The 21,090-nt window shown below is 40.4% G+C and overlaps 1 protein-coding gene across 5 annotated transcripts in view; it reads left to right on the top strand.

The window, feature by feature from the left end:
* Positions 1-17,498, top strand: part of LOC135206212 (tubby protein homolog) — a 427,064-nt gene extending 409,566 nt beyond the window's left edge. For all 5 annotated transcript variants that reach the window (XM_064237549.1, XM_064237550.1, XM_064237551.1 and 2 more), the window contains 2 exons: positions 279-431; positions 9,743-17,498. In XM_064237549.1, coding sequence (XP_064093619.1) covers positions 279-431; positions 9,743-9,876 — 287 coding nt within the window. In that variant the 3' untranslated portion in view covers positions 9,877-17,498. The remainder of the gene's footprint in view (positions 1-278; positions 432-9,742) is intronic.
* The last annotated feature ends 3,592 nt before the right edge of the window (positions 17,499-21,090 follow it).

Below are 21,090 nucleotides of genomic sequence, written 5' to 3'. Positions count from 1 at the left end.
CCCTTCTACCTATTAGTTTGATTTCGGAGTGTCCTCCTAAAAGAGATAACCATCAAGGCTAGAGAGTCTTCTACCCTAACTTGTAGGCAGGCATGCACCCTGAAGTGAATACAGAAATAACAGCAAAAAGAGAGAAAGCAAAAAAAAATTAATTTTGTTACATTTGAATGATAAAAAATCCACTTAAAATTAAAAATAAATTGTCAGTCATATTTCAAGTACTGTATGCTATAAAATGACTTGGTTAAAACTGATAATTTTCCCCCCCCCCTTTTCAGATCGATGGAAGAGCAAGAACATGGATCAGTTAATTGAATTGGGGAATAAGACACCTGTCTGGAATGATGACACACAAAGTTATGTTCTCAATTTCCATGGCCGTGTAACTCAAGCCTCTGTCAAAAACTTTCAAATTGTTCATGAGAGTGATGGTAAGCTTGTGTTTATTTACAGGAATCATCTGATTTACAACTTTGATCATAGCTATATCATTAACTGCACATGCACTTCAATTGTCATTTATCAATGCAATCATAGTGCTTCAGTGGCGTGGTCAGTTTGGTCTTGGCCTGCCACCTCAGTGGCTGCAAGTTTGATTCTCGGGTATTCCATAGAGGGGTGAGAGATGTGTAATTCTGGGGATGGAAGTTCACTCTCAGTGTGGTTTGGAAGTCACGTAAAGCCAATGGTCCCAATGCAACGTAAAAACACCATACAAACAAACAATGCAATCAATCAAAACTCATACTAATAGCAATGTTAAAATATCTTCAATTACTACATTAGAAACTTGTGTAGAGTAATTTACTGGCTATAATGACTTTATACTGTACTTGTAAATCACATAAATTGCAAAAACACTTAACATTACCCATACCAGTCCAGTTGGGATAATTTGTGGGTTATGCTAGTCAAAGTAGCATAGGAGTGGTGAATGTGTTAAAACTTCCCTTGTTAGAGGACTTTCCTGTCAATTACTCATTACTTGACTTCAAAATGTAAATGAAAAATTCTCATCTACAGGGGATATTTAAGCCTTTAAGAACAGATTAGTCCTTGTCTCAAGAGCCTGCAGCTGAGAAACTAGTAGCAAGCATCAGTGTCATTTCATTTAACTACTATATATTGCCATGTATAAGACAACCTCTAAATCCTAAAACTCACCCCTAAAAATTGGGTGTCGTCTCATTCTCAAAATAACAATTTTGGATTACATAAAGTTGTTAAGAACAAATCAGTCATACAAACGATGATTACATTATATTGTTGTTAAGGGTTGTTTGAGATTGGCTATAAAACTTAAACAAAACAATGGTTTCCCTTTTAGGTGACGTGTTTAGGAAAAACATGATTCAGAACATATAGAATTGGTCTTGTTATTGAAGTTATTTTGAATTTCAAAAGATACAGTAAGTAAAACAGCATTTGTAGTATAATGTGTGTTTAGGCTAGTTTGGTCATGTAACCAAACTCTAGCCTAAACACAGATGAATTTGTAATTTTGCAGTTGTCATATATTACAGATATGAGATAAATTCATGAAAATTTGCCATGATTTTTTTTACCTTGTCCTACCTATCTAAAGGTTGTCTTATACACAGAGATATAGGTGCAGTAGTTCTCTGCAGTTGCCAATTCTGAATGTTCTTGTTCTCATAGTTGTGGCTCTTGTTACCATAGTTTTTCCTACCAACAGGAGCTTTCAGGGGACTTGTCTTTTGAACATGGTTGTTCAAGATTGGTAAGGCCTACTAGTAGGTTCCTTGATGAGGGATCAGTCTTGAGAGTGATGCAAAGACTGATCTGCTCTTGACATTTATGTCATCCAGCAACAATTCACCACTGTGCCACCACAAGCATAGGTTATTCCCCTCTTAAGATACTCACTCACCCCTGATTACCGCAGATGAGTATTTATGGCCCTTGTGCCTCTCAGGACTAGTCTGACTGGTGCTTCTAGTTTTTAAAAATCTCCCTAGTACTTCCTTGACGTGCTTGACTGGGTGTACAGGATTTTTACCACTGACTGCCCATCACAGTCCCCTTGGAAAACTTTTGTGTGTGATTAAAGCTTTCTTCACAAAATGTACAGGATCTGGGGTTTAGGGCTATTCTTGACAAATGGCATATTTCCTTTGCTCCTTTGCTGCAGAAGTCATCACAAAGGATGTCCAGGCCTGTATGTGTTAGGTTCATAGCCTCCTATAGAATGAGTTAATTTGAGAAGTTCTGCACAGAAGGCTCAGTCTTTTTAAACTTGGCTGGAGTGGGTCCTCAGTGCTGCCATGTGCTCATCTGAAGGAGTCCTGTTACTGGAGGATGTCACCAGTAAATGGTGTTTGGCCTCCATGGCAGGGCTTCATCCTTCACATTCATCAGACAGTGTAGATAAACTGACTTTCGCTTGAAAAATTAGGGTGTATTATTGTGGGACCTCTCCAGCACATACTTTCGGATCCATTCTGTATTAGCGGTCATTGTTAGGAAACCGAGGCAAAAACTTCCCTCCACTATGCCACTAGAGTTCTGATTGTCACTAAGAGCAGTTCCTCCTCTGCATGAACTCAGTCTTCTAAGCCTGATAGTAGTTATTTGTTCTCCTGTCAGTTTCCATCAAGTTCCTCGTTTCTCAACATCAGCAGTTGTTCACAACACTGAAGTCCTCCTCTACTGAAGCATCTCCTCTTCCACTTGTTTCATATTTCCCTGGAGTCTTATATCCAAGATTTGTTCCGACACGTAATACAAACCCTCGGTCCTTTACATATGGAATATACTTACAGCGCAGCTGGACCGGTCGTAAGCTTTCGAACAAGGTGGTTCGGTAGTTAGAACTGCTTGTCCGATAGTCGGGAGCCCCGCCTGACTGAAAAGTAAACATTCACTATGCTTTCAGCCGCCGACGGAGTAAGACGCGTTGTTCGCCACTCTGCCCGTTATTGTCGTTTGCTTTCGCCTTCGCTTGACGAAGTCTCTGTGTACGATTGTATCTTTGGTAGTACTTGGAGTGTGACTGTAAGTACTTGCCATGCCTTTTTTTCATTGAATTTGTGTTGTCTTGTGCTGAAAATGAGCAGCCATGAGACGGAGAGACCCCCCCGCCCCCCCCAGTCAGCCGGAGATTGTGGCCTGGCATGGAGGGCCGTAGGTGCGGGCCTTTAGATCACTCGAGGATGTTGATCCTCATGAAGTATGTACTTGGTGCCGAGGGCAAGAGTGCTCTCGCACCAACACTTGTATTGTTTGTGTCTTGGTCGGAGGAGCAGTTGGAGCGCTACGAGGGGAGGAAGAAAGCATGTAAACCAGCCAAGGTGTCGTCGGAAGGCTCTCCAGCGACACTATTGGATACGGACACACCTTCTTTCCTCCCTCCGTGTCAGCTCCCACGTATGGCTCCTTCAAGGGGACGTGTCACATTCCACTTCTTCACTTGACCAGTCGAGTGTAGAAGAGGGGGCGCAGCACCCCGACGTGCAGTTGTACTCAGGATGGGAACTCCTTTCTCTTCCTCTCCTCCCCCCTCCCCCCCCCTCCCACTTACCCAACCCTTGCCTCCTCAGGTATGTCTGCTGCTGCGGGTGGCGATCTCAAGCAGGTCTGGGACTTACAGGCATGCCGAGTATTCAGGGGCTGTTGTATCGTAGCGATCCCCAAGTCCCCATGGTTGACGCGACGGTCCCACCGGACTGTACGCGGGCTGAGGCGCGGAAGAGGATGGTGCATGCTCCCACCGCGCCAGTGGACTCTACCGGTCTCCCGACCGTCACTCCCACTGGGATTGGACGGATAGATTGACAGGTAGCAGCTCTCCTGACACTCAGGACCGTTGCTACCGTTCTTAGTCCAGCAGTTCTCCTCAGGGAGACCGCGGGACTAGACCTGCAGCTCGATCGTCACCGCAGGTTGGCGATTGCCTGCAACTCCCCCAGCACACCAGCTCTGCAGGTAGGTAGGGGGGCAGGGGGAGTGTCAGGTCTGCATCTCCTATCCCTTCAACCTCCTCGGGCTACACCGGGAGGAGCAAGGCGATCAGGAGCGACCGTGAGGAGTGCGCTTCTCACTGTCCCACCGCAAGGGCCTACGAGCCTGGCACGGTCTTGGGACCGACCAGATCATACGCCTACGTGGTTGGAGGAGCCCAAGAGGGGTCTGCCGCCATGGTTCCTCCTGCGGAAGGAGGAGGATCTCGGGAAGTGTTCTCCCTGGATGGACTTGACGGTCTATCTCCCCAGGACGTAATCACTCCCGAGATCCAGAGGTCGTTTGCGGAGGTCATTGCGCAGATTCGTCAGCACAGCGACCTCGGGGAAGGATCAGTGCTCCCTCCCTCCGAGGTTCCATTGAGGCTGGAGTTGTTGTGGGGGCCTAAGAAGGAACCCAGGATGACGGTGTGTTGGGCCAGGTGAACTCTCTTGTCTCAGGACAGGAGGGATTGCTTAGGTCTGGTAGGTCAACCAAGTTGCTTCCCCCTCCTCTACCACGACAGAGGCGGTTCTACATGCCATCGGAGGACCCGCTGCCACCCAAACAGGTTAACCCGGAGCTAGCTAGGCTAACAGGTGTCTCTTCAACACCTGCTGGCCAAGAACCTCTGGTTCTCGAAGCAAGAGGCACTGGCTTTGGAAGCAACTACCATGGCAGCATTCCAAGCAGTCTCCTGGCTGGACCTGTGGTCCCTCGTGGTGTTCAGAGTCGCGGTCTCCTCGGGAAACATCACTCCCGAAGGAGACCCGGCTTTCGGGAGATTGTGTCAGTCTGGAGGTAGGGCTATTTCCTACCTGGCCCACCAGACGGCCAACCGGTGGGTCAACCTGGTTCTGAGACGTCGGGATGCAGTCCTCGCTCGAGTGACCAGGTCGGCAGGGTGTGAGGCAGCTTTGGGTCTGAGGAACGGACTGGTGCTGGGTTCCTCCTCTCTCTTCTCTAGAGAGATGGTGGACGCTGCGGTGAAACAGCGGCGCACTGAGGACAGAGACCGCCTAGACCACCAGGCAGTCTCAAAGGCGTCTGGGCAGTCTCAAGTCACTGCGGCCAAGCCTTGGAGCTTGGCTAGCGCTTCCTCTGTGGCCAAGGCAACTTCCTCATCGAGGCTGAGAGGAAAGACCCAGCCTTCGACTTCTGCTGTAAGGTGTGATCATCAGCCCTCTCTTTCCCGAGGAGGATCCGGGAAGAAAAGTTGAAGAAGGGGAAACGCCGTGGACGGCGTTCTCCCTCACCTGCTGCCAGAAGTGAGCGGGTGCCTGGTGAGCCATTGGGCAACTTGGCAGCGCTACGGAGCCGAGACCTGGATAGTGGATGTCCTTCGGGAGGTATATCTACTACCCTTCGAGTCACGGCCACCCCTCACCTCCAACCCAGTCCATCTGCAGACGTACGTCCCCGGTTCAGCCAGGGACATAGCACTTCAGCTAGAGGTAGATGTCATGCTGAGCAAACGAGCTGTGGAGTTCGTACGGAATCAGTCGCTGGGCTTCTACAGCCGACTTTTCCTGGTGGAGAAGTCATCGGGGAGCTGGCGCCCAGTGATAGATCTCTCTCCCTTGAACCAATTCATTCGCCAGACTCGGTTCACGATGGAAACGGCACACTCCGTGCTCGATCCCGTCAGGGAGAACGACTTCATGCTTTCTGTGGACCTGAAGGATGCGTATTTCCAAATACCCATCCATCAGTCCTCCAGGAAGTACCTCCACTTCATCCTCGACGTGACGGTGTACCAATTCAGGGCACTTTGCTTCGGTCTCTCAACCGCCCCACAGGTGTTCACGCGAGTGTTCACGCTGGTGTCTGCTTGGGCCCATTCGGTAGGGATACGTCTTCTGAGGTATCTTGACGATTGGCTGGTACTGGTGAGCTCCTGCTCGCAGTTACTACAGGACAGTGATCGACTTCTCGAATTCTGCCGCGATCTCAGGATCGTGGTGAATTTCGAGAAGTCAGATATCGAGCCCAAGCAGAGGATGAAGTACCTGGGCATGCTGATCGACTCACGGATCAGCAGGTTCAGGGAGGAAGCCGGACGGTTCCTGTCCCGACCGGATCAGCAGGTTCAGGGAGGAAGCCGGACGGTTCCTGTCCCGACAGAAGCAGCCAGCTCAGCAGTGGCAGGTCGTGATCGGTCATCTGTCGTCTCTCGAGAAGTTAGTCCCTCACGGGCGTCTTCACCTGCGGTCTCTTCAATGGAGGCAAAAGGAGTGTTGGTCACAGGCAAGAGACCCGCCATACCTCCCCGTCCCTCTCAGGGAAGAGGTGAGGCAGGACCTAGCCTGGTGGCTGGACGACAGGAACCATGTAAGAGGAGTGCCTCTCCACCCACCCCCCGGAGATGCTGCTGTTTTCAGACGCATCAACCGAGGGATGGGCGCACACCTGGAGGAGTTGCTGGCTGCAGGTGTGTGGGACCATCACAACAAGCACCTTCACATCAACGTCCTGGAGCTCAAGGCAGCATTCCTTGCTCTCCAAGAGTTCCGGGAACGGGTGATGGGACAATCAGTGGTGTTGATGAGCGACAACACCACAGTAGTAGCATACGTCAGCAAACAGGGGGGCCAAGTGTCCCTCCCATTGCACCAGTTGACGATGCAGGTGCACGAGTGGGCTGTAGCTCACTTGGTAGAGCTGTCAGCCAGATACATTCCAGGCAAGAGGAACGTAGTGGCAGACAAGCTCAGCCATCGGAATCAGGTGATGGGAACCGAATGGTCCCCTCACCCGGACGTGGCGGAAAGGCTCTTCGACCTGTGGGGGAGTCCAGTCACGGATCTGTCCGCCACCCGGCACAACAGGAAACTCAAGGTTTTCTTCTCAGTTGTACCGGACCCAAGGGCAGCTGTAGAGGACACACTCCAACACCCGTGGGACAACTTCTTCATCTACGCCTTTCCCCCATTCTGTCTGATTCGCAAGGTGATCAGCAGGGTGCTGGTCACCGTGAATCTTCGGATGATTCTGGTGGCACCCAAATGGCCTCAGGCCGTTTGGTATCCGGACCTGCTGGCTCTTCTCGCCGAGGCACCGAGAGAGATTCCCCCCCTGGCACAACCTCTTGTGCCAACCACACATGGAACGGTACCATAGAGCGGTTCGGTACGTGTCTTCACGGCTGACTGTTATCTACCATCTTGTGAGCGAGAGGCTTTTCTCGCCGAGCAGCAACAGAGATGGCTAGGTACCTCAAACAGTCCTCTGCAGCAGTGTACCAGGGGAAGTGGTCCGTCTTCTGTGGTTGATGTCGTGGACAGGGTCTCTCTCCACTCAGAGCCACTCTTCAGCAGGTAGTGGATTTCCTCGTCTTCCTTCACCGAGAGAAGCTCCTCTCCGTCTCCGCAGTTAAAGGCTACAGAGCCACCCTGCCCCTAGTCCTTAAACTGCGGGGAAGAGCTTCGAGAGGTCTTGCCCACCCAGGGAACTCAGGCCCCCAGGGTGGGACATGACTGTCGTCCTTAGGAGTTTGATTTGCAGACCCTTCGAGCCACTCCGAGAGTTATCAGACAGGGATCTGACCCTCAAGAACGTCTTTCTGCTGGCCCTGGCCAGTAGGGGAACTGCATGTCTTTCTTTTGATGTCAAGCACTCAAGGGGATGGGAATCGGTGACTCTCTATTTCGTCCCGGACTTCGTAGTGAAGACTCAGAACCCTTCGGTCCCTGACGACCAGTTCGAGTCATTCACGATCCCCTCCCTGAAGGACTTCACTGACAACGATGCGGATGAGATGCTGCTTTGTCCTGTGAGGACGCTACGGCGCTATCTGAAGAGAACTCGTCACCTCAGGCCTGAGTGTCAATGCCTCTTCGTTAGCACCGGGGTTACCAAGAAGGAAGTGTCCAAGAACACTCTTTCTTTCTGGCTTCGTGAGGTAATCTGGAAGGCGTACGCTTCAGACAGGAGTGACGACACCGGTACCCTTCGTCCAAGAGCCCATGAAGTCAGAGGTATTGGTCCAACCCTTGTGTTCCGCAAGAACTTCTCCGTGGCACAGGTGCTGAAGGCAGGGGTTTGGGCCAACCCAGACCACTTTTACCTCCTTCTACCTTCGGGATATCGCCCACAGGTCCTTGGACACTTTCTCCTTGGGACCCGTGGTGGCTGCTAAACAAGTTGTGTAGCTTACCCAGCTCCCTTGCCGGACAGGATAGCGTCTCATCCTTGTGAGACTGCATGAATGGAAGAGTGAATGAGAGTGTGACTGGCTTCTCTTCTTCCTCTTTTCTCACTTCTCCCTATGAGCAGAAGGTGGTGGTCGTCACTACACTGGACAGGATGCCGATGCAGGTACGTTACGTGACTGAGCCCCGTCCTATCCCTTTCGTTAGGGATTGGAGCAGTTATCTGCCACTCCCCTAACAAGGGGGGATTGGATGCCAACAAGAGACAAACCCAAGACTTTATATTTGGCTCTTGCATAGGAACTAGTTCTTGCTTGCTATTCATAAGAGGCACGCTTGCCTCCCTCTTATGAATTTGGTCCAGAGGTCTGACCACTGATCCTGCGGTGCACACCCCGATCAGTTGGACAGAGGCTAGGATCCCTCCCTCTGCTCTTACGACCAGGGAGGGAGCCAAGGTCGGATGAACACCAGTCTGTTCATAAGACTCAGATTCCACCCACCAATAAGCGAGTCTTTCATATGTAAAGGACCGAGGGAGGGTTTGTATCACGTGTCGGAACAAATCACAATTTGTCATAAATTGTATTTTTCCTAAATATACAAACCTGAGGTCCTTTACACATAGTCCCACCTCATGCCACCCCTCACTCTGTTCCTGGGCCTAAAGCAAAGTGAATGTTTACCTTCCAGTCGGGCGGGACTCCCGACTATCGGACAAGCAGTTAACTACCGAACCACCTTGTTCGAAAGCTCACGACCAGTCCAGCTGCGCTGTAAGTATATTCCATATGTAAAGGACCTCAGGTTTGTATAGTTAGGACAAATACAATTTATGACAAATTGTGATTTTTCATGGATCACAGCAGTCCTACATTCAAGATTTTTCAGGGATCACAACCGCTGCTACGCCACCTCAAATAGGAGACATCTACCATACTAACATGTGCAAAGGAAAGCGAAATATGTACTTCTTCATTCAAAGCCTGTGCTCCCTGTATTCCTTTGCCAGCAGACTTTTCAATCTTCCTTTAGACCAGTAAGAAGTGGATGTCCTCATTTGCATTCTTGGGCTTTATGGCTGACTTTGTCAAGTTTTCAGCCAACACAGGATAGATTCTCGGGCATTCCACTAAGGGGTAAGAGATGAGTATTTCTGGTGAGAGATGTTCATTCTCAACGTGGTTCGGAAGTCACGTAAAGCCGTTAGTCCCATTGCCGAATAACCACTGGTTCCATGCAACGTAAAAACACCATAAAAACAAACACAGGATAGGAGTCATCAATTCAAGAACAAAATTTTAACGGAAATAAGACGAGGATATATTCAGGGGGTATACTCAACTTGAGGTAATTTTTGTCAGTTGTCTCCAGCAAGGAAGTAGATTGTACCTGTAAAACAAATTTTTAAAAAAATATGTAGTATATTATTTTCTTGGTATTTGTATATAGTAAATATCTTTAAATTTGTATTTCTTTTGACATGGTACACCATAAAATAGTGTGATGTACACCATTTCAAAAGAAATATTTTAACAAATATAAAATCAATTTACATGAAATCAAAATAATTTATGCTGCAAATCATGTTAAGAATATAGTATCAAAGATTTTTTTTTCTTACTTTCCAGTTGATTATATCATCATGCAATTTGGGAGAGTGGCAGAGGATGTATTTACAATGGACTACCGATACCCTATGTGTGCACTTCAAGCGTTTGGTATTGCACTCTCTTCATTTGATTCCAAACTAGCCTGTGAATAATATATTTAGTTTAAATATAGAAAATATCTTTCAAATGATGCGAGTGAAATGGTGTATTGCAACTGAGGTCTGTTATGGTACATTTAAGGCATAAACGATACATTGTAAAGTGTCTACGTCAGTGTTTGTACCATGCTGCCTAATGCCTTGTTCAATTATTCACATTTCCTAAGCTAAGGTGGAATGCGATGCTTGTACTTTGCCACTAGGTATTGTTGGTTTCACAACAAATTCTTGTATTTTATGTAAAACATAAATTTTAAGAAATGTCACACAATTAAATTGGAGTGGATATTCTTAAAATCACCATTTGTTACCTCTGTGTACATGTATATATTATATATATGAGTGACATACTAACTAGCACCTACCAAATAACACTGGTAAGCTTCAAAAGTATATAAGTACTATAGGTATATAGGGTTTAATTTTTCTTTTCTAAGACTATAGCCTTGTCCTTGCTAAAACTGTGAGAAATGGAATGCTGTACATTAATAGCTAAAGTAAAAAGGTTCACACTTAATCATGATCTTTAAATTGAGGTATGGATGTACAAATTTAGAGCAGTACCATTGAGAGAATACATGTATGAATGTGCTCATAGCTACTACAGTAGTGTACAGTGATCTTTTAAAAGTTTGATGTTGAATTTAAGAAAAGGGGACTTTCGTACCCAGCATTAGAAGTTGCAGTACTTAAGTCAGGATCTCAGATTATAAAATTGTAAATTAACTTCTTGGTACTAAAATGATTTGACAGTAACTTAATACATGAATACATATACGTACCATCTTATTCTGTTTATTTACTCAAGACAAGGTTATCATAATCCTTTGATAGTCATTTGAAATAAACTGACCATTTTAAAATTTGTACCTCAGATATAAATTATTTAAGAATGCATGTGCAATGACATGCAAGATATAAATATTTATTTAAGATGTGCAATGACATGCAAGATATAAATATTTATTTAAGAATGCATGTGCAATGACATGCAAAAACAGGAACGGGCAATTCCTACAGAATTTGCTATCACAATCATTACTCTGTAGGCTCTTATCAAATAGTTCTCTACAATCAACTTGAAATATCAGATATAAATAACAATAAGCATGAAAGAAGAAAATGGGAAAGAAAATACTTGAGTATTAAAAAGTAAGAATACTATGAAATCAGACAGGATAATATTTGCTTTAAAATTAGTTATCCAGATGGTAACTCCATACTTAAAATTATGGACTAAAATGGCAAAAGTTTGATGGCAACTTATTGAAAAAAAATTTATAACTAAGATTTGTACATACATGGTACTACTAGTGTAATGCTATATTTGAACGGTCACAAAAACATAAGTAACCAAAACATTACAATAAACTAGTATCTAAAAGAAAAGGCGGAACATGAACAGGAGCAGTTGATGTATAGTTATAGTAAATGAAAAACTTAATAGATGGCATCACTAACGCCAGGAAAACACGGCAGTCATAATCAAGAGTAAGTCTGAGAGGCCAAATTTACTCTTACTATATTTTACACTAGTTACAACACTTTTCATGAATATTTGCAACTAGAGGGTATTCAAAGACCTTCTTACAGGCATCACTGCCTTGTCCTAATTCAACTATATAATACTATCACACTGAAAGAGGTATAAGTTTCACTATAATCAAAGAATACTGGGTAATCAAAGAATGCTGAGAGTTTACATTTGATTCCTTCCATTCCAACAAACAGATGTCATTGAAAAGTCTACAAAAGAGACTAAAGGCAGGCCTTAAAATAATCAAATATTTCAAATAAAGAATAAAAATAACAGTTCTTACTACTTTATTTCAATTATGGTCATTAGTGTCGAAAGACTCCTGCCTTTGTATAAAAGTTGTTTTCATCTTAAAGCCCTGTCCACACAGTCGAGCTTTGCCCAACAAAATTTGTTCGATGTGACATCAGAAGTGGGAAAAGTCAGAACCTTATCCGCTGTTTCTCCGCCTCTGACGTCTCATCGAACAGTTCGACACCGGACAGGCCTTAAGAAATAGATTTTTACATGAAAACATATCTCCAACCAACTAGTCACTCAAGTTCCTAATGAAGAGAACTAAAGTTATAACTATGTATTGCTATACTTTTTCTTTTAACAAAAACTGTAACTGCGTCTTCTAATTTCCCTCAATCATTTAAAGTGCAGGAAACCTGAATTAATTAATTCTGCAAACTTGTAGACTGAATGTTACTTGTACTAAATATCATTTTGGCCTTTAGAAATGAAACTTGCCTAAAGAAACTTTCACCAAGTAAAAAAGCCTAGAAAAACTTTTAAGTAAAAAAAAATAAATAAGGAATTCACAAACTATATTAATGTATTGCTCTCTTATCTTGTTTGAAAAAGTTCTCCTTTCTCATATGTACTGCTATAAATGTATGTAAAGTCTTTAAATTTATAACAGTCTCCAAACTGTTAATTCAACGTTTCAAATCAAACTACCACATTTAAGAGTCATACATCATCATTCATAGACTTAATATTGGAGCCTGCAAGTCTAATTTAATTTTACTAGGATCGCTATCTATCCTGAGTCAATGTTTAACAAATATTTAAAATGTAAGCAAAATTTGGAGTTTTACAAGATCTGGCAATGTAATTAACAGTAGGTACAAAACATCAGAAAATTTCTTGTAAAAATCCCAAATTTTAGTCGATTTCATGTTTTAATCCATCTGTAACATACATTTCTAAAAACAGTTTTGAAATTTAAAAAAATTAAATTATTCTAACATCATTATTATATAATAATTCGTAGTACAGTGAATGCAGTGTATGACTAAGCATTGTTCTACAACTTATTTCAAACACATGACTACAAGAAAGGATACACTACATGTCTTGACACTAAAACTTAATTTTCACTGTACTCAAGTTGAAAACCTTCCTTCTCAAATCAGGATACTAATCTATCCTGCTGTGGTGCCTTAAGGATTACCATTTTCCATTCAGTTCTGTTCTATCATGAGATGTGTACCAACATCAGTTTCATGACCATCTTCCTAATATCATCTCTCACTATGAACCTCCATCATAGTAGTATATCTGTAGTATATTTTAAAGCTACCTCCTCGTGAATGAAAATCCTTATCACAAATATAACTGCTTTGCCTTGTACCTGAGACTGTATTAGTTAAACTTCACATGAACTATAATGTTATCTCGTCAAATCCTATATGGCATTGCAACTGGATTTTAAAAACTTACACTCACTAATTTTTGTATATAAATCATTTAAATATACAAAATGAGACTTGTATCACTTTATTATAGCCAATTAAAATTTTTCAAATACTTAAGGAATTATAAAATAGAACTAACCTACCAAATCTGATAGCATTCACCTAAGGCTGGATATAAAATACTCAATATCATCTGCACTGAAAGTTAACAATAATTTTCCAGTTAATTGACTTGTGCCGGCCAAACACCATTCCAACTTTTAGATTTAGCACAGTTCCTGACATAAACACTGTAATATGTACACAGGCTACTTTCAATGTTAAAATATATAGCACTTTTCATATTCTGACATTGTTAGTGCTAATATATACTATTTTGATGCAAATGATTGTGCTGGTCACAGTTAGTCTTGGAACACACAATTATAATTTTCAATTAAGAATTGTCAACACAATACATCTGATAAGCCATGGGGCTACAGCTATTTGCCACATGCTCTTGCCTTCTGTTATGGCCTTCACAATAAGTAAGGTTCATAATCATAACAGTGCGAAGGGCACAAAAATTTATGGAAAGAGTACAGTAACTTTTAGTTTATAAACTTTTTGCAGTAAATGAAGAGACAGCTGGATACATAATTTTACAGCATAGAATGTACAGTCATTCTCAAACATAATCAGTTTCCTAGGAACCAAAATGATAACATTCCTCTTATAAACAGTTAAGCTATTTCACTGTTGCTTCACGACCACAGCACCCTCACTGGTGTGCTGTATTTATCTTAATCTTTTCTGTTATACCCTATTAAATTTCTCTGGACTTTCAACTAGCAAACTGTGCCTAAATATTTCCTCCATCCCAGTTTCTATAAATCTGTCTAGATATACATATTATACTACTGCCTTTTGGAACTTTCAGATCCATGTGTATAAGAAATCTTACCTTACCTTGCCTTGATGACCATAATTCCAGTGTAACTGTAGCCCTTTATGTTGTCAGTCCATAAATCTGCTGTCTAATGGACTTTAGACATCCCTCTTGTATTTTCCATAACCTCAATCATCTATCATTCTTATCACATTTCTGTGCCTCAACCACCTACAATACAGGAGATGGTAGTGATGAATAGCAAAAAAAATGTAACATCATCCTTTTTTGCCTTGTCATAAACATCCAATGTAAATAAAATGTAATGTATCCTAGCTTTGTGAACATGAATGATAGGAAAATCTGAGAATAAGTTCAAGCACTAAATGCATTGTACCAATGCATACCTTGAATTTTACCTTGTCATGAGCTAACTTTAAGGAGAAAAAGTTAACTGTAAGGTACTACTGTACTTCTGTAGTCAATGCTTTTATTTCTCTTGGCTATGACCAAGAAGAAAATTCTCCATGGTGTCAAGAAAATAACTGGAACCCTTTAGTGAAGTGTGTTAGCTTTCTTATCGCATGCTGTACTTATTTTGAAGCTCATGATTAAATGTTGAGTGGTTGTATGTCTAAATCAATTACGTATTCTTGTGGCAGTACAATTATTGCATCTTTACCTGTGAAACATTTAGCACTCTTTACCTGATGATGGACTGTAGTGCTATGTATATTACTATATGAATGAGTAAATGATTCATTTCTGACACTCCTTCCCTGACTTTACTGTTCTTTTCTTCTAATTGGTAAAAATGCACCTAACTTTTGCTGGGTTTATGATGCATATTGAACTAGCACTGAGCTGGTGTAAATGTTAATGCAGACTCGCTGACAATGGAAACATGAATTTGAGCACAAAAAATGGAGTTAAATTTACAATGCTTGCAAAAAATGTTTAGGAACACTATCTTTTAGTATATATTTATTTATCAAACAAAATCAAATTGTAAAATACAGTTACTTCTCTCTACACTATGTAAAGTGGTTCCTCCGTAGTCTATTCAACCTTGCTGACAGAATAATAATCAAAAGTTTCCTTATAAATAATGTACCCTTAAAGCAGTAATATAAAAGAAATTTAATGCTGTCCTCTGATAAAATGCTTTTTTTATCATATAACTTTTGTATAAATAAGATAGTAAAACTTATGTACTACATAAATATAGATGAAATTACACATGACATCACCAAAAATGCAATAATAGCTTTCACTGAAATTCAGCAGTAAATTCACACACATGCACAAAAATATAGCTTCATACAATATTGTTAAGTTCAAGTTCATAAACTGCCATGACTTAAGGAAAATTTACTAACAACAAGACAAAAAGAAGAGAGGGAAAATGATAAATAATTTTCACTAGATTTCATAAGTTCTAATTAAAATTCAAAAGCTTGGCTCGGTATTAGTAATTACAGTACAGTAAACTGGTTAACAAATACAATGGAGTAAACTGCATTTGCACTCTGAATGAAGGCCCCTTCAAATAACTTGAAAAATACATGTACAGTACATAGTGCAAATACAAAAGCTGTTGTCACCCCCATTTGAAAGAACAAAATTTCTCAATCAATTCCTCTGAAAACCAACAAACTTCTATAATTTTCATAACCTTGTGACATGTAGATTTTAACATCTAAAGAAAATAATATTTTTGAAGTTTTATAGAAGTTTTATAGACATTTTTAAAACTAAATGTTCAACTAAACTGAGCAAAAATCTCAAATCTGACATGACTGCCAAACTATATAAGGGATAACAAAATACTTCCCCGCAGTAAGATCAAAAGACTAAAGAAGTCTCTTGGACCACTCATTTTTTGGTACAGTATGCTGTATTATTATTACTATTATTATTATTATAATTATTATTATTATTATTATTATTATTATTATTATTCAAAAGCCTGGCTAGACCAAAATGTCATGAACATTAATTTTACAAGGTTACTATTTGCTGACATAAAAAAATAAATTACCATAAGATGTCCTTGTAACCTTCATTGGATTTAATTTCATTGTAAAATATGTGTACCTCACAGAAGTACTTTGATGACAAAATACGAGCAAGGCTTTTTTGGGAATATCCAAGTAAATTGTAATATACGTAAGACTAATGCTTAATAAATGCCTGTGAAGAACTTGTACTTGAAAATATTTGCAAATGATAGTAGTTTCAAGTATGAAAAATAGTCTCATTACTTTACTTTCTTATAAAAATGCTTTTTTAAGTATTAAATGAAACACCCACTAACCTACTGGCATCGACTACCAGATACTTCAGACGTAGTTCTTCAGTTAGATACTCTACTGCAAAGTAATTCCTAATTATAGGGTAAGATTAGCAGTGCTTATAAGTACCTTATTGACTGCATTAGTGCTCATTTCTTATTACCTTTACGTCATGTATGATGCCTTGTTTACTTTTATCTCTTTGTAATGAAGCTTCAAGATTCCTTTAGGCCACTATCAATGACTAGTTGATAAAATTAAAAAAACTTCCTCTTGAGTAGTGCAGTGCTTCATTTCTATAAACAAATTAGACAATTTTCCTTAATTTCTAATCTGCAACTAGTTGATACTTAGCAGAATAGGCTAACTGTCTGGCTAGTTGAAAAGAAACCTTACCTGATGGAAACACACTTAATGGCTAACGGCCTTCACACACTTATACAGTACAGTGCTGAGGTTACTGTATAAGATTACTTTTTTGAGCTAAGATCTTGCCTATTATTATAATTACTTCATTAAGCTTATATCAAAAAAGAATAAAATCATTAGTGCAGCTGCTGTTCATAGAAATCTAGTTGAGACAGAAGTAACTGTATGGTCAGGAAAGTGTTGTCAAATACACACTGCATTTCTAAGGGTTTACCTGATTTTCCTTTTAATTTATTAGTTCATTCATCGACCAATACTTTCTCATGTATATTATTATTTTTGTAGTAGGAAATGTCTATATGTATTTATATAAAAAATGTTTTTCTGTAGATAAAGAGAATTATTTTGTTAGAAAGGCCGATCTGTGGCATCAGGTTATGTGGTTAGCTTTCAAAATATAATTTATTAAATCTTTCACAATGAAACTCTGTGTAAACACAATCCTTTAAATTAAAATCACTGGAACTTATGCCATGAAATGTTTATAAATACTAATGGACTGAAATATTCATGGTCCTCCTCACTTAAGATTGTTTCAATTTAATGGAAGTTTTGTCACAATTTATAAAATGTACAGTAGCAAACTTGTACAATTTATATGGCATTGCCTTCACAAAACCCTACTATTGTTTTCTTTGTTCTTATGCTGCTGTATCAGAAGTGAAATAGACAAACCCAGAGTGGTAACATTTCTGTAACAGGAATTTATAAGAAATAGTATTTCTAAAAGAATGTGAACTTGTCTATTATATCTGACCAACATTAATATGTTAGTTTTATGAAATACAGGCCAAATAAGATATTCTACTATTTTAATTCTATCAACCTTCATTTGCTGTAAATTTTCAGCCTCCACAGAAACTTAGTTATCACATAAGACACATAGGATACTGTATTCTTAAATTACTCCATACATCTTTAAATATAAACCAATATTTATATTGCACAATCATCCAATGCAATGTTAAAAGGATGCCTATAAAACGTGTAATTGTTAACCAATATAAAACCATTTTTATACTCTGTATAAATGAACTAAGGGACATTTCACAGAGTACAGTTGTAGAATTTAATGAAATTTGTGAACATGAAAACAAAATGCATACTTTAATTCCAACATAAGCAATTACACATCAAGATTAAATTGGTGAAATGTAGGAGTGTTGTCTGTTTGGCAGAGAGTTAATGAATGAAAAGTTCTTGCTTCCCATTGCTTCAGATATGTAGTTAAAACACTCACTAAAGAGGGTTTGCATTAGTGACTGAAATATTTACTTCTAATTTTCAGGAATTCCCATCTGGTCTGCCTTACTTTTCATGTAGTCTGGGAAAAAAATCAGTGGCATTGGCAGTCAGAACATGTGATGGTAATCGACCGATTTAAAAAAAAAAAAAAAAAAAAATGGAAAGCATTTCATTTGTTTCATAATAAGCCCATCAACTACATTTTTGTGGAAGGGTTCAGCTGCTGAAGGAAATCCCTTAATTAGAATTAGCAGAGTGCGTAGAACAAAAGACCCGACTTATAAGTTCACAGAATTGAGGATGGCAATGAACCCAAGACTAGAGGAAACAGGGAGTCGTTTTCAAAACTAAGAACAACATTTAACCAAGAATTTGATATTTGCATGTTTATAGACTACTCTTAGCAGAAAATGTAGTAATGTCTCGCTATCATGAGCAAGATACAGCTGACAGCACGATCTCCCCTTAAGAATGGAAACGGAGAGATTTGATTTGGTGCACAAGCATTAGTCTGCACAGTGCTGTACTACTGCCTTTATTTCAATGCCTGTGTTCCTGGTGACATGAAGATGAAAACTATTCATATGAAACAAGCCCACAGGAGCCATTGACTTGGAATTCAAGCTTCCAAAGAATATGGTGTTCATTAGGAAGAAGTAAGAGGAGGTAAAGGGAAATGCAGAAAGAAGAAATGTCACTTATTAAAAAAGAAAAATTAATATATAGATAAAAAGGTATCAAAATGCAAGAATAGTACAGGCAGTCCCCGATTTATGACAGTTCTGACATACAAGGTTCCAAGGTTAAGTCAAATATACATATTCATCAGAAATTATTTCCTGGTTTACGACGCATGTTCTTAGGTTACAATTCTTATGATGTTGATCCAACAGAAGAAATATGACTCCAAAATGGCAAAATAACCAATATTTGAAGTTTTTTTATGAAAAAACACAATAAAAATGCAGTTTACAGTTTTCAATATACCTAAAGCATTAAAATTGAGAGGTTTTCCTAAGATTTTATACAATTTTCGACAATTCAGTTTACGGCGATTTTCAGCTTACGACATGGCGCACTAACAGAACCCTCATTGTAAACCAGGGACTGCCTGTATTAAAGCAGTAATGTATTGCATCTTCCCTTGAACTTCTGAAGTTCCAATTGCACAGCATCCTCTGGGAGGCTGTTCCAATCCGACAGTGTGAGGAATAAAGGACCTCTGGAACTGAGAAGTTCGACAGGAAAGCCCATTTACTCCATACCTGTACATTGATGTTACGCACATTTACTCCATAAATGTATATTGATATTACTGTTCAGCAAATCTGGTTACTCTCAGAAGGTAAAGCCACATTACTGAAAACAGGAACAGTCTGGACAAGCATCCAGATATTTTACTCTGGCCAAGATGATCCTCTTAAAATCTCTGAAATGAAAGGTGCCAAGATAGGTCCTGGTTACCTGGAGAATTGCCCTTGCTGCAAGATCGCTGTGAAAGATAGACCTCTTGCCAACTCAATTATGAAAGTTATTACAGAAAGCATCTAACACTCTGATCCACCTTGAAGGTGCGTAAGCAAAGGAAGAATATCTCAGAATAACACAGTGTTCAAGTGTGAGTTGAAGGCTTGATAATTGGTAGATATGAATTCTCTAATGGCTGGCGGCAGTTTAGATAATGCTAAGATAAATATAATTCAAATCTCATCCACTAGACAAAATCTTTCATCAGTAAGAAATAGGACGAACCTGTGAAAATCTGGTAGCATAGCTGTAAGGTCTTTGTTTCTATGGCTAGCTAAGCCACTTTCAAGGAAGGAGATCTAAATTTTCAGTTTCTGTGGACCTGATGAAGACGTGAGTTGATGTAACAGCTTCTTCCATATGTAAGGTTTCTGGGAATGTCTCTTTTGCAGTGCATGAAGTCCTAAGGAGCGTTCCTTGCTTGGCCAAGGTAATGCAATCAGAGACACTGGGAAGAAGATTCTGGAGTTCTGTACCTAATCAATACTGCCTGAAAGTGCATATGGAAGAATCAATGAGGGTCCTAAGATCTGTCATCTGGGTGAGCGTATCACAGTTTTTCTGCTTACTAGATCTGCAAGAAGTGAGCAATAGATGGGATTCCATTCAAGTCCATTCACAGGTTTCCAGCAGCCTTCCAGCGCTTACCGGTAAGTGGGAACATGCACCCCACAAATGAAGCATTTTCATATGTCATGCATAACAATCAATTCTTTACAGTGGAGGATAGTAAAAACAAATCTGAATGAAGCAAGAATGGAAGAATGAATGTGGAAGTTACTTTTGAGGATGCAAGGCACGCAATTGAAAGACTGAAGGATGAAAATGCACTAGTAAGTGACAGGTTTGCAAACGAAATGCTGCTGTATAGCGGTATTAATGTAACAAATCAATAGTCTAGTTACGCAAGGTATGTACGTCAAAAGGAATAAAAGGATCCCCGTAATTTGCAAGAGAATTCATACTTACTTTAGGACTGAAAAATGATAAACATTACTTAGTAGACTAGGGAAGGGATAGGATATGCAGTGCCGGACTGGCCAGGTTGCAATGGAAAGTGGGCCCCTTACACATAAGACCATCCAACATTTCATTTTCATATTTCTAGGTAATTTACACTTATTAAGAGAAAAACAAACGTTTCAATAATTTGTCTTGCGTGTTTCCACATTTGCATTTTCAAATATTTTATCTATTTGTAATGTAAACTCTATTATATTACAGTATAGGGCTGAGGAATGGCGCGGGTCCCCTTTTGTCACCTGCCAACCACAATTTTTGGACCCAGTCCGCCACAGGGGATAAAAAGTTACATGCATGTGGGAAAGACTAAGGTATAAGGTCCTAGAAAAGACTTTTTATATAACAGACATTGATACAATATGGAAGGTGCTATGGATGTTTCTTGCAGATGGTTGTGGGGTAGCAACTATTGTCAGTTTTACAGTTAACAGTAATGCCAAGTCTGAATAGTGATCTACTGTGTGCATATACATCTACACACACACACACACACACATACACACACACATATATATATATATATATATATATATATATATATATATATATATATATATATATATATATATACTGATATCGCCAAACACGTTTGGCCAGATG

This window comes from Macrobrachium nipponense, chromosome 29 (genome assembly GCF_015104395.2).
Source record: "Macrobrachium nipponense isolate FS-2020 chromosome 29, ASM1510439v2, whole genome shotgun sequence".
NCBI lineage: Eukaryota > Metazoa > Arthropoda > Malacostraca > Decapoda > Palaemonidae > Macrobrachium > Macrobrachium nipponense.
This window is presented reverse-complemented; position numbering and strand designations above follow the sequence as displayed.